General features: G+C 55.4%; 1 protein-coding gene and 1 pseudogene across 1 annotated transcript; both read right to left on the bottom strand.

Moving 5' to 3' along the window:
- Positions 1-1,435: 1,435 nt before the first annotated feature.
- LOC135287634 (zinc finger protein 3-like) lies at positions 1,436-8,366 on the bottom strand. The gene is made up of 3 exons (XM_064400907.1): positions 8,181-8,366; positions 2,601-2,671; positions 1,436-2,423 (listed from the first exon to the last, which is right to left on the bottom strand). The coding sequence occupies exons 2-3, from the start codon at positions 2,644-2,646 to the stop codon at positions 1,921-1,923; spliced, it is 549 nt and encodes a 182-aa protein (XP_064256977.1). The 5' UTR covers positions 2,647-2,671; positions 8,181-8,366; the 3' UTR covers positions 1,436-1,920.
- Positions 8,367-10,764: 2,398 nt separating this feature from the next.
- On the bottom strand, positions 10,765-11,697 carry LOC135287594 (olfactory receptor 14J1-like; annotated as a pseudogene).
- Positions 11,698-11,990: the final 293 nt, after the last annotated feature.

Genomic DNA, 11,990 nt, shown 5'->3' with positions numbered 1-11,990 from the left:
GGTGCCTTTGGTGCCTCAGGCTCTGCCTGGCACAGCTCCCAGCACGGCACTCTGCCCTTGTGCCCGAGCCCTTCCCTGTGCTGGGGCTGGCCTGGGGCTTTTCCTGCAGTGGGACCTGCCCTGCTCCTGGCACAGGAAAGGCAGTTCCTGCTGGAGCAGGAGGCTCTGCCTGCCATGGGCTCCAACAACTCCAGCCAGGCCCTGTTGACTTCAAAATTGCTTCCTAGAGCAGAATATTCTAATAATTGTTATAGCTCCTGTACTGTGGAGTAAACAACTGTGGTTAAGTTCTTTGTTCTAATAATGATCAGAATCAATAAGAGCTGTATTTATGTAAATATATCTGGTATTCCATCCTTAATCCTGTGGGACAAATTGCATTAAGTTCCAATTCACCTGTCCAATCTCTACACCTTTGACAAAGTCTGGGGCCAGCATTGGATCCAGTCACTCCCAGTCTCCTCTTTTAGAAGGAATTTTAGAAGTCTGGGGGCCCTGCAGGGGTTTGAGGATCCATGGTGGCTGTTGGGTGGCATTTCTCCACTTCATGATGCAGCAGAAGTTTCTCCAATAAAGAAATAAAGCTTTTGCCTGAAGCTCCCATCGTGCCCATGACAGGAACCCCTGTCAGTGTCTGGGACATCCCGGCCCTTTGGCAGCCTGGCGACTCCTGTGATGTCACCGTGGAGCCCCCGTGAGTTCCTGTGACAGATTGGTGCCTTTGCAGCCCAAGGTGCCCTGGGATGTCACCGTGGAATGGCTGTGACTGCCTCTGACCACACGGCTCTTTATCATCCCCAGAAACCCCTGGGAGGTGTCCATGGAGCCCCTGTCTCTGCCTGTGACATTCCAGCTCTTGAACAGCCTGGAGACTCTTGGAAAGTCCCCATGGAACCCCTCTGAGGGCCTGTGACAAATCTGATCCTTAGTGGGCAACCATCACCACTCCATTCCTATGGTCAGTTTCCATGGCAACCATCACCAGGCCCCTGTTCCCCCAGAACCACAGAACTGGCTGAGCTGGGAGGGACCCATCAGGATCCTGGAGTCCAACTGCTGGCCCTGCACAGGACACCCCAACAATGCCAGCCTGGGCCTGGCAGCACTGCCCAAACGCTGCTGGAGCTCAGACAGCCCTGGAGCTGGGAGCCTTCCCTGGGGAGCCTGGGCACTGCCCCAGCAGCCTCTTGGGAAAAACCTTTTCCTGAGATCCAACCTGAGCCTGCCCCGACTCAGCTGCAGCCGTTCCCTCCAGTCCTGTCCCTGGGCACCAGAGGGAAGAGGTTCCCACAGCCCCAGCCAGGGACCCCCTCCCAAGGCTGCTGCCATGGCCACCAGGGCTGGGACCAGCTGGGATGCTCTGTTTCCATGGGCCGGGATTCAGGAATGGGATTCCCCAATTTCCTGCTCCCGCTAAAACCGCGCTGCTGCTCGCTGGCCTCCCACCTTCCATGGAAAGCACAAAAGGCAAAGATCCCGGGCTGGGATAAGAACAATTTACTGGGAACAGCAACGAGATAAAGAACAAACAGGAACAGAAACAATATTGATAAGACAAGGGATAAGACAAACAATTTACAGGGAAAACTACAACACAACTGACTGGCTTTTCCCAGCAACATATTTCCCTCTCCTTGGAAAGGACACCCTTTTCCTTGGGAAGAGAGAAAGTCCCTTTCCTGCCCCTGGCAATGACCTGCGGTGGGAGTGAATGTAATGATACAGCCCTGGCCAGACCCTCATGATCTTCAGTCTCCCATCATGTCACTGGCAGGGGCAGGAAAATGGACAGGTGTCTTCCCAGCATGGATCACAGGGAACATGCATCACAGGTCTCTTCCCAACGTGGGTCCTCCAATTCGGTATGAAGCTGGAGCCAGGCACAAAGCTCTCCCTGCAGGGACATTTGCAGGGCTTCCCTTACTGGTGCTTCCGTAGGTGTCTGGTCAAGTCAGAGCTCTGGGTGAAGCTCTTCCCACACTGGGGACACTCGTAGGGCCTCTCCCCAGTGTGGATGCGTTGGTGGGTAATGAGGTTTGAGCTGCACCTGAAGCCCTTCCCACATTCCCCACACTCGTAGGGCAATTCCCCAGTGTGGATCATCTGGTGGTGGATCAAGTGGGAGCTCTGCCTGAAGCTCTTCCCACACTCCAAGCACTTGTAGGGCTTCTCCCCATCATGAAGCTGCTCATAGGCCACCAGCTCCGATCCCTGGATGAAGCTGTGTCCACCTTCCTGGCTCAGGGTGCAGCCTTTCACCTCAGAGCAACCTGGGCTGGGTTTGGAGCCCCTCCTCCTGTGGGATCTCTGGTGCTTTTCCTCCCTGTTGAATTCCTGCCTTGTGGAGCTGCTCAAATCTGCCTCTTCCTTGAGATTCTCTTGAGGGGATTTGTCCTCCCTGGTCTCCATCCTCACCTCCTTGTCTGGGGCAGGTAGGACAAGGAGAGGATGGGTTTTGCCCCTATGCCACAGGGAAAGGGAAGAAGATTCCCCAGCATCCCCAGCAAGAAAGCAGTGGGATTGTCCTGCAGCTGGGGGCATTGCTGGGCTGGGAGATGGAGCAGGAGAGAGGGGGAAAGGGGCACTGACTTCCTCCTCACCTGCCTGCATGTCCCGGGGAATCTTCCTCACAGCCTCCTCCTCCATCCAGCCAGTTTGGGAATGAGAAATCCTGATTTGGGGAAAAATACAGAGTGTGAGTACATTGGATTAGGGCGTTCCTCCTGCCCAAGTCCATCTCCAGTGTTGTGGCACATCCACAACGAGTCCCTGTGAGCAACCTGCACTCCAAGGGCCTGGAGCACGCTTGCTTAACCTGCTGATGGACAAGGCCAGAGACGGGTCTGTGTGCACAGCTCCAAATGCAGTTTATTGCAATGCAGAGGGTCCAGAGACAGAGACAAAATGGGGCTGGGGACACAGGGTTTGATAAGGGGGGAAAGGGGCGGGTCTCAGGGCCAAGGGCCAATGGGAACTGAGCACAGGTGGTGCAGAGGAGGGGCAGCCAACTGGGGAACCAATGAGGTAACAGGGGCAGAGCATTGCAGTAAACCGGGACCAATGGGGGACAAGAGAGGGGAGAACATTCTAGGGGAAGTACATATTAGGAAAAAAGGGCAGCTGGACTGGGTGATACCAATGAAGCCTGCTGCATTCACATGAGCCTGCAAATGCTGATGGTGAGACCATTGTCCTCAGAGGGGTGTCTCTCTCTGACCCTGGTCACCTTTGCCTTGAGGTATTGCAGTTCCAATGTTGGGCACCTGTGCCTCCACACTCTAGAAGTCACTGGGAATCTGGTGCCCGTGTAAACCCCCAAAACACTGAGATTTAGTCCCCCAAAATACAGAAATGACCAAGATTCAGCAAAAACACCCAACCCTGGATTTCCCCTCTCTGGTCTCTCTTTCGGCTCCTGGAGGCCCCCCTGTCTGGGCTGCTGCGGGTCAGGTTTGTATTGGTGTTCCCCTCTCTGGGCTGCTGGGGCTCCTGGCAATCCCACAGGTTCCCCTTCTCTGGGCTCACCACTTTGGCATCACAGGCGTCCCATGGGTCAGCACTGTCCCGGGTCCCTGTTTCAGAGTCCTGGGGTATCCATGGCTCCCCCCTGTCCATGCTGCCAACATGTCCAGGCTTCTGGAGCACCCCCAGGTCTCGCATTGCCCGTTTCTGCTCCCCCCAGGGCCGGTTTCCCTGCCAGCCCTGCCGGTCCCAGGCGATCCCCAGGTGGCTCTGGGCTGACAGTGCAGCCCCTGGGCCGGGCAGAGCCAGCCCCAGCACGGGGGGACCCTGCATCCTCCGCTGCCTCGGCAGCCGCGCCCAGCGCCGGGCACAGAGCTCGGGCAGCCCCCGCCGCCCCCTGCCCAGGGAGCCCCGGGACCCCCGCAGCCGGGGCTGGCTCTGAGCGAGGCGGCCCCGAGCCCGGCTGCGCGGCCAGGGGGGCACGGCGAGCCCGGGGCCTCTGTGCCAGCGCTTCCCCCGCTCTCCCTCAGCCTTTGCCCGGCCCGGCCCCGAGCACAGAGCTCTGCCCGGGGCTCCCGGCCCGAGGGGCGGCTCCGTGCCCGCCCGGCCGCTCCCGGCTCCCACAGCCCGCCCAGGGCCGCCAACAAAACATCCCAGCAACAAATCCACAAACCAGCCACTGCCACCCTGTCCTGCTGCGGCTTCCCAGGGACCCCAACCCCGCGGCAATGCCCCGGTGCATCGGGACAAAAAGCTGCTCCAGCCCAGCCCCTCGGAAGCCCCAGCTGCGGCCCGTCCCTGGCACAGCGATCCCGGCAGCTGCCCCGCTGTCGCAGCTGGGCTCTGGAGCAGGGAGGCTCTGCGGGACCCCCGGGCTGGGCCCCCTCCCTGCCCGCTGGTGTGTCACACACAGGGAACGCTGGGGCTGTCACTGCTGGGGTGTCACACACAGGGGAACGCTGGGGGCTGTCACTGCTGGGGTGTCACACACAGGGGAACGCTGGGGCTGCCCCCTCCTGCCCTGTCCCCAACAGCTCTGCCAGCACCTTGAGGGGACACAAAGGCTGAGCCAAAGTGTCAGAATTTCAGAAGGGACCGAGCTGGTAGGGGCCCTTTGGGATCAACAATTCACAGAATGTCAGAATGACAGAATTACTGGGTTGGAAGAGACCTTCAAGACCATCAATGCCAACTCAGCTCTAACACGTCAACTAGATCATGGCACCAAGTACCACATCTACTCTTTTTTTTCAACACATCAAGATCCACCACCTTCCCAGGCAAACCAATGCAACTCTTTATCACCCTTTCTGTAAAAAACTTTTTCTTAATATTCAATTTATATTTCTCTTGGTTCAGCTTAGAACAGTGTCCTCTGTTTCTGTCAGTTGAGGCCTGGAGAAAGAGACTGACCCCCATCTGAATTCAACCGCCTTTCAGGAAACTGTAGATGTAGAGAGTGATAAGGTCGCCTCTGAGTCTCCTCTTAACCAGGATAAACAACTCCAGCTCCCTCAGTCATTCCTTAAAAGACTTGTGTTCCAGACCAGCCTTGTTGCCCTTCTCTGGACACGCTCCAGCCCCTCCATGGCCATCCTAAATTGGGAGGCCCAGAACTGGACACAGCACTCCAGGTACAGTGGCAGTACAGGGGAAGAATGCCAAGTACACCAGTGCCAAGTGCAGGGGAAGAATGACCTCCCTGCTCCTGCTGGCCACACCACTCCTGATCCAGGCCTGGAGCCATTGGCCTTCTTGGCCACCAGGGCACACTGCTGGCTCATGTTCAGCCGGCTGTCGAGCAGTACCCCAGGTCCCTTTCTGCCTGGGCACTGTGCAGCCACACCATCCCCAGCCTCTGGCATTGCAGGGGGTTATTGTGGCCAAAATGCAGGACTGGGCATTTGGACTTATTAAACTTCATCTGATTGGACTCTGCCCATCCCTCCAACCATTAAGATCTCCCTGCAGAGCCCTCCTACCTTCCACCAGATGGACACACACTCCCAGCTCAGTGTCATCTGCAGGTTTACTAACGAAGGACTCAATCCCCTCATCCATGTCATCAATAAAAATACTGAACAGAGCTGGCCCAGCACAGAGCCCTGAGGGACAGCCCTGGTGCCTGGCTGCCAGCTGGATGCAGCAGCGCTCACCAGCACTCTCTGGGCCGGCCATGCAGCCAGTTCTGAACCCAGCACAGAGTGCCCCTGTCCCAGCCCTGGGCTGCAGCTTCTCCAGGAGTGTGCTGTGGGAGACAGTGCCAAAGGCCTTGCTGGAGTGCAAACAGACACATCCACAGCCTTTCCTGCATCCACCAGGAGGGTCACCTGGTCATAAATGGAGACCAGGTTGGTCAAACACGACCTACCCCTCCTGAACCCCTGCTGGCTGGCTCTGATACCCTGGCCATGCTGGAAGTGCTGAGTGATGACGCTCAGTATAAACTGTTCCATTTCCTTAGTGGGTACTGAGGTCAGGTTGACTGGCCTGTAATTACCAGGATCCTCCTTCCCACCCTTGTTGTGAATGGGTGTCACATTGGGCAGCTTCCAGTCATCTGGAACCTCCCCAGTGAGCCAGGACTGCTGGTAAATGATGGAGAGCGGCTTGGAAAACTCATCTGCCAGCTCCCTCATCACCCTGGGGTGGATCCCTTCTGCGCCCATGGATTTATGAACATCCAAGCAGCTCAGCAGTTCTCTGACTGCCTCCTCTTGGGTAATGGGGGCACCATTCTGCTCCCTGACACCATCAACCAACCCAAGATGACAGTTGTCTAAAAGACAAGCCATCTTCCCACTAAAGAGTGAGGCAAAAAAGTCATTAAGCGCCTCTGCTTTCTCCTCATCTGCAGTTACCAAGTTCTCTGCTACATCTAATAAAGAACAAAGACTGATCTTATCCATCCTTTTATTGTTAATATATTTGTAAAAGCATTTTTTATTATCCTTTGCACAAGTCACCATTTCAAGTTCAAACTGAACTTTGGCCTCACTAATTTTCAATCTACATGCTCTATTAGCCACGTGAAATATTTCCTGAGAGACCTGACCCTTCTTCCAAAGATGATGTACACTCTTTTTATTCTTAAGTTCCTCCAAAACCTCCTTGCCCATCCAGGCTAGATGTTTGCCTCCTCACCTCATCTTTCAGCACACAGGGACAGTCTGTTCCTGTGCCCTCAAGATCTCTGTTTTGAAGCACATCCACTTTTCCTGAACCCCTTTGCTTTTAAGGACTGCTTCCCAAGGAACTCTTTGAATAAGCCTCCTAAATAGGTCAAAGTCTGCTCTCCAAAAGTCTAGTATAAAAGTCTTATTGATGTTCCTCCTGACTTCACCAAATATCGAGAATTCTATAATCTCGTGATCACTCTGCCCCAGGTGGCTTCCAACCACCACATCTCCCACCAGCCCATCTCTATTTGCAAACAGCAAGATTTAACATAGTACCTCCCATGGTGGGCTTACCCATCAGCTGAAACAAAAAGTTGTCCTCCACACACTCTAAAAATTTCCTGGACAGCCTTTTTGTCAGCTGTATTGAGTTCCCAACAAATGTTCGGCAAGTTGAAATTGCCTACAAGAACAAGGGCTGATGATCCAGAAACATTCTCTAGGTGCTTATAGAATGAGTTGTCCACCTCTTCTACCTGGTTGGGTGGATGATAACAGACTCCTAGTAGGATGTCAGCCTTGTTGGCCTTCCCCCTAATTCTCACCCACAGGCATTCAGCTCCATCCTCATTAGTTTCAATACCTATGGTGTCCAAAGCCTCCCTAATATAAAGGGCCACCCCTCCACCTCTTCTCCCTTTCCTATCTCTCCTGAAGAGCTTGTAGCCATCCAGTGCAGTCCTCCAGCCATGTGAGTCATCCCATCACATTTCATGATGGCAATTACATCACAGCTCTGCTGCTGCACCATGGCCTCCAGCTCTTCCTGTTTGTTACCCATGCTGTGTGCACTGGTATCCATGCACCTCAGCTGGGCTGCTGATTTCTCCCCTAACTCAGGCTTACCACCCTTGGGCCTGCTTCCAGACAGCCCAACTGCATCCCCTTCCACCTTCAAGCCTAGTTTAAAGCCTTCTCAACAAGTTCTACCAGTTCATGAGCTAAAAACCTTCATGAGCAAAAGCCCTTAACAGAGAGATGGAGCCCATCAGGTTCCAGAAGGCCAGGTGCTGTAAAAGTTGCCCCATGACCAAAGAGTCCAAAATTCTACTGATGACACCAACCCTTGAGCCACTTGTTCATGATGTGGCTCTCCTTTTGCTTTCACAGTTTTTCTCAGACACCAAAGGGACTGAGGAAAAGACTACCTGTGTCCCTGTCCTATCAACCGCTTGTCCCAGTGCCTTAAAGTCCCTTTCAATTGTCCTGACACTCCTCTTTTCAGTCTCATCACTGCCAGCCTGGAGTATCAGCAGTGGGTAATAATCACAGGGCTGAATCAGCCCAGGCAGTCTCTCAGTAATATCCTCTACCCAGGCCCCAGGGAGGCAGCAGACCTCTCTGTGGGGTGGGTCCGGTTTATATATGGGGCCCTCTGTTCCCCTCAGAAGGGAGCCACCCACCATGATTACACTTCTTTCCTTTTTGATGTTAGAGGTGGTAATCCCTCTCACAGACTAATTATAATTGTGAGGCTCACTGGGCAGAAAAGTTTCTTCTAAATCATCTGGCTGGCTCTCCAGATGCAGGGGCTCATACCTGTTCTGAAGTGGCACCTGCCTTGGAAGAGGGAGACAGGAGGAATTTTTATTATTTCCTCCTTGAGAAGATATCCACCCGCACTCCCCTTCATCTGCCAGGCGTCCTTCTATTGTCTAACAGTGGGATGCATAAAAGAGACTGGGAACCAAGGAGAGCATTGCTGCACTGCCAGACCTCATGGAACCAGAGATCCATTGTGACACTGCAGGGCCTTGGGAGACCAAGGATCCATTGTGACACTGCGGGGCCCAAGGATCCAAGGGACTTTGTGACACCAAGGGGTTCCATGTAACCAAGGGGACATTGTGACACTGGGAGGCCTCATGCAATCATGGAAGCCATTGGCACACTCTGGGGCCTCAAGGAACTGTGGTGACACCAAGCTGGGTGTGAGTGTGGATCTGCTGGAGGGTAGGAGGGTTCTGCACAGGGCCCTGGACAGGCTGGATTCAGGACCCAAATCCAACAAGGTGAAGTTTAACATGACCCAGTGCTGGATCCTGCACTTTGGCCACAACAACCCCTGCAGCACTACAGGCTGGGGACAGAGTGGCTGACAGCAGCCAGGCAGAAAGGGACCTGCAGGGACTGATGGACAGCAGGCTGGACATGAGGCAGCAGTGTGCCCAGGTGGCCAAGAAGGCCAATGGCTCCTGGCCTGGATCAGGAATGGTGTGGCCAGCAGGAGCAGGGCAGTGATTCTTCCCCTGTGCTGGGCACTGGTTGGGCAGCACCTCGAGTGCTGTGTCCAGTTCTGGGCCCCCCAATTTAGGAAGGACATGGAGGGGCCGGAGCATGTCCAGAGAATGGCAATAAGGTTGGTCACGGGTCTGGAACACAAGTCCTGTGTGGAGTGGCTGAGGGAGCTGGGGTTGTTTATCCTGGAGAAGAGGAGGCTCAGGGGAGACAAGGCAGTGTCAGGGCACAGACTGGACTTGATGATCTCCAAGGTCTTTTCCAACCCTACAGATTCTATGATTCTCTGAAACCACCCTTGGAGCAGTGGCAGGATGAGCCCTGGGCCTCCTCTTCAGAAGCTCCAGCAGCCCAGGTGCCTCAGCTTCTCCTGCCAGCCCCAAAGGCCATCCTGTCAGTCCTGCAGAGCCTCTGCAGCTCCTCCTCATTGCCCAGAACAGGGAGCCCCACAGGCAGACACAGCAGCCCAGATGTGCCTCCCTGGCCTGGGGTGCCTCTGGCAAGGGAGCAGCACCAGGCACTGCAGGAGCCTGCAGACAATTCCCGCAGCACTTGGAGGATGATCCTGCTGCCCAAGGGATGTTCCCATGGTGCCAAGTCAGGAACTGGAATGGGCAGTGGGGCCAGAGAGGAAAGGGCAAACAGGGATGGCCTGTCTGCAAAGTAAGGAACAGGGCTGGGCAATAGGAAGAAATTTGTAACAGGAAGAGTAAAGAAAGCAAAGGTGAAGCCAAGGAAGTGCTGAGGGCAGTTTGGGGGTGGCTGCCAGGCAGACCTGGCTCTGAGCAACAGCACCTGCAGTGGCACAGGAAACTCCCAGCTGATGGGAAGAAACTTTCTGGCTGACTGCAGAGGCCAGGACAAAGCTGAGTGGTTTCCCTGGCGTCCCCCAGCCCTTGCTGGCCCCAGGGGCTGATGGCATTTGTGCTCCCTCAGGTTCATGTCCCCACAGCAGCAGCATGGGGGTGCTCCCGCCTGCTCTGTGCAATGCAAACAGGGGCTCCTGAGCCAGTGCTGCCGTGGCTGTGCCTGCAAGGATGCGGCACCTGTGTGAGCTGGGGGAGAGGCCAGGGCTGCAGAGGGGGGATGTTGTTGGCAGCTCCATCAGGACGCTCTGGGACGCTGCCCTGGGCTGTGCAGCACCCTGGGGATGGATCAGCCCCTGCTCTGCTGCTCCTTCCCGTCTCCTCCAGCGCCCTTGCAGAGCCCCAGCCATGCTGTTTGCCCCCAGCCTGCCCACGGCCAGCCTGGGGCTGCTCACCCTGGGGCTTTTCTGTGCTGAGCATTGGCCTGGCCGTGTTCTTGAGAGAGCCTGGGCAAGGAGCCTGCAGACCCCAGGGCCTGGCCTGAGGCGTCAGTGCTGCCCCAGCAGTGCCCATGGCCTGTCCCTGCTGCAGCCCCGGCACTGCCACCCCCAGGACTGTGCCCGGCCCCGAGAGCACTCAGGCCCTGCAGCAACACCAGGGCCACCAGGGCAGCGGGGCAGGGCCACGGCAGCAGCACTGGCAACACCAAGTGCTGCTGCTGCTGCTGCTGCTGGGCACAGCTGCTGTGCCAGCACTGATCTGCCCCCAGCTCTGCACACAGACATTGCTGCTGCAGCTCCAGAGAAGGCAACAAAAGAGGGATCTCTGGAGAAAACTCTGCTGGGAGATCCTTTAGTTCATTTAAAGGCACAGAGAGCACAGGTCCTCATTGACACAGTCTGTGGCCACAAAGCAGGTGGATAGAAACAGAAAGAGAAATGGCACAAAGATTGGCTTTTCAATGTGGACAATATTAATAAAGGGAAATTAAATAAAAAGAAAAAAACCCACATCCAAATCAACAAGATGTATCAAAGATTACTTTTATTATAAGTGATTTGCCAAAATTAGCCAGCAGTTTAATGCTCCTTAAAGCCTCCAGTGATCAATCTCCATACTGCAGCCTTGAGCTCCTGGTTCCTCAGGCTGTAGATGAGGGGGTTTAGGACTGGGGGCACCACTGAGTACAGAAGTGACAGGGCCAGATCCAGGCATGGGGAGGACATGGAGGGAGGCTTCAGGTGGGCAAACATAAGAGTGGTCATGAACAGGGTGACCACAGCCAGGTGAGGGAGGCAGGTGGAAAAGGCTTTGTGCCTTCCCTGCTCAGAGGGGATCCTCAGCACAGCCCGGAAGATCTGCACATAGGAGAAAACAATGAACACAAAACAGCCAAATCCCAAACAGATGGAAAACACAAGAAGTCCAAGTTCCCTGAGGTAGGATTTGGAGCAGGAGAGTTTGAGGATTTGGGGCACCTCACAGTAGAACTGGCCCAGGGCATTTCCATGGCACAGGGGCAGGGAGAATATGTTGGCCGTGTGCATGAGAGCATTGAGAAAGGCACTGGCCCAGGCAGCTGCTGCCATGTGGGCACAAGCTCTGCTGCCCAGGAGGGTCCCGTAGTGCAGGGGTTTGCAGATGGACACGTAGCGGTCGTAGCACATGATGGTCAGGAGATAAAACTCAGCTGAAGTGAAATATCCAAAGAAAAAGAGTTGAGCAGCACATCATGTGTAGGAGATGGTGCTGGTGTCCCAGAGGGAATTGTGCATGGCTTTGGGGACAGTGGTGCAGATGGAGCCCAGGTTGCTGAGGGCCAGGTTGAGCAGGAAGAAGAACATGGGCGTGTGCAGGTGGTGGCCGCAGGCTACGGCGCTGATGATGAGGCTGTTGCCCAGGAGGGCAGCCAGGGAGATGCCCAGCAAGAGGCAGAAGTGCAGGAGCTGCAGCTGCCGCGTGTCTGCCAATGCCAGCAGGAGGAAGTGGCTGATGGAGCTGCTGTTGGACATTTGCTGGGGCTGCACATGGGGACCTGTTCATGGAGAAAGGACAGTGACAAGTCAGGAGAGGCTGCTTTGAGCCAAACCTGGGCCATTCCCTGCAGACTGTTCCAGTGGTACTCGCCCACCCTTGTTCCTGCTCTGGGAAAACCTTCACCCAGGTCCCTGCCTGAGCTCCAGCTGTGCTGGCTGAGTGTGCCAGGAGCAGCCAGGCCTGTGCATGGGGGCTCTCAAGGAGCCATCCCTGCCCTGCTGCCCTGGGTTTGTGGCAATGGGGCAGAGGGACAAGGCTGGATATTCAG

The sequence above is a fragment of the Passer domesticus genome, chromosome 30 (assembly GCF_036417665.1).
Source record: "Passer domesticus isolate bPasDom1 chromosome 30, bPasDom1.hap1, whole genome shotgun sequence".
NCBI classification, from domain to species: Eukaryota; Metazoa; Chordata; class Aves; order Passeriformes; family Passeridae; genus Passer; species Passer domesticus.
The sequence above is the reverse complement of the archived record's forward strand: the minus strand, read 5'-3'. Positions and strand labels throughout refer to the sequence as shown.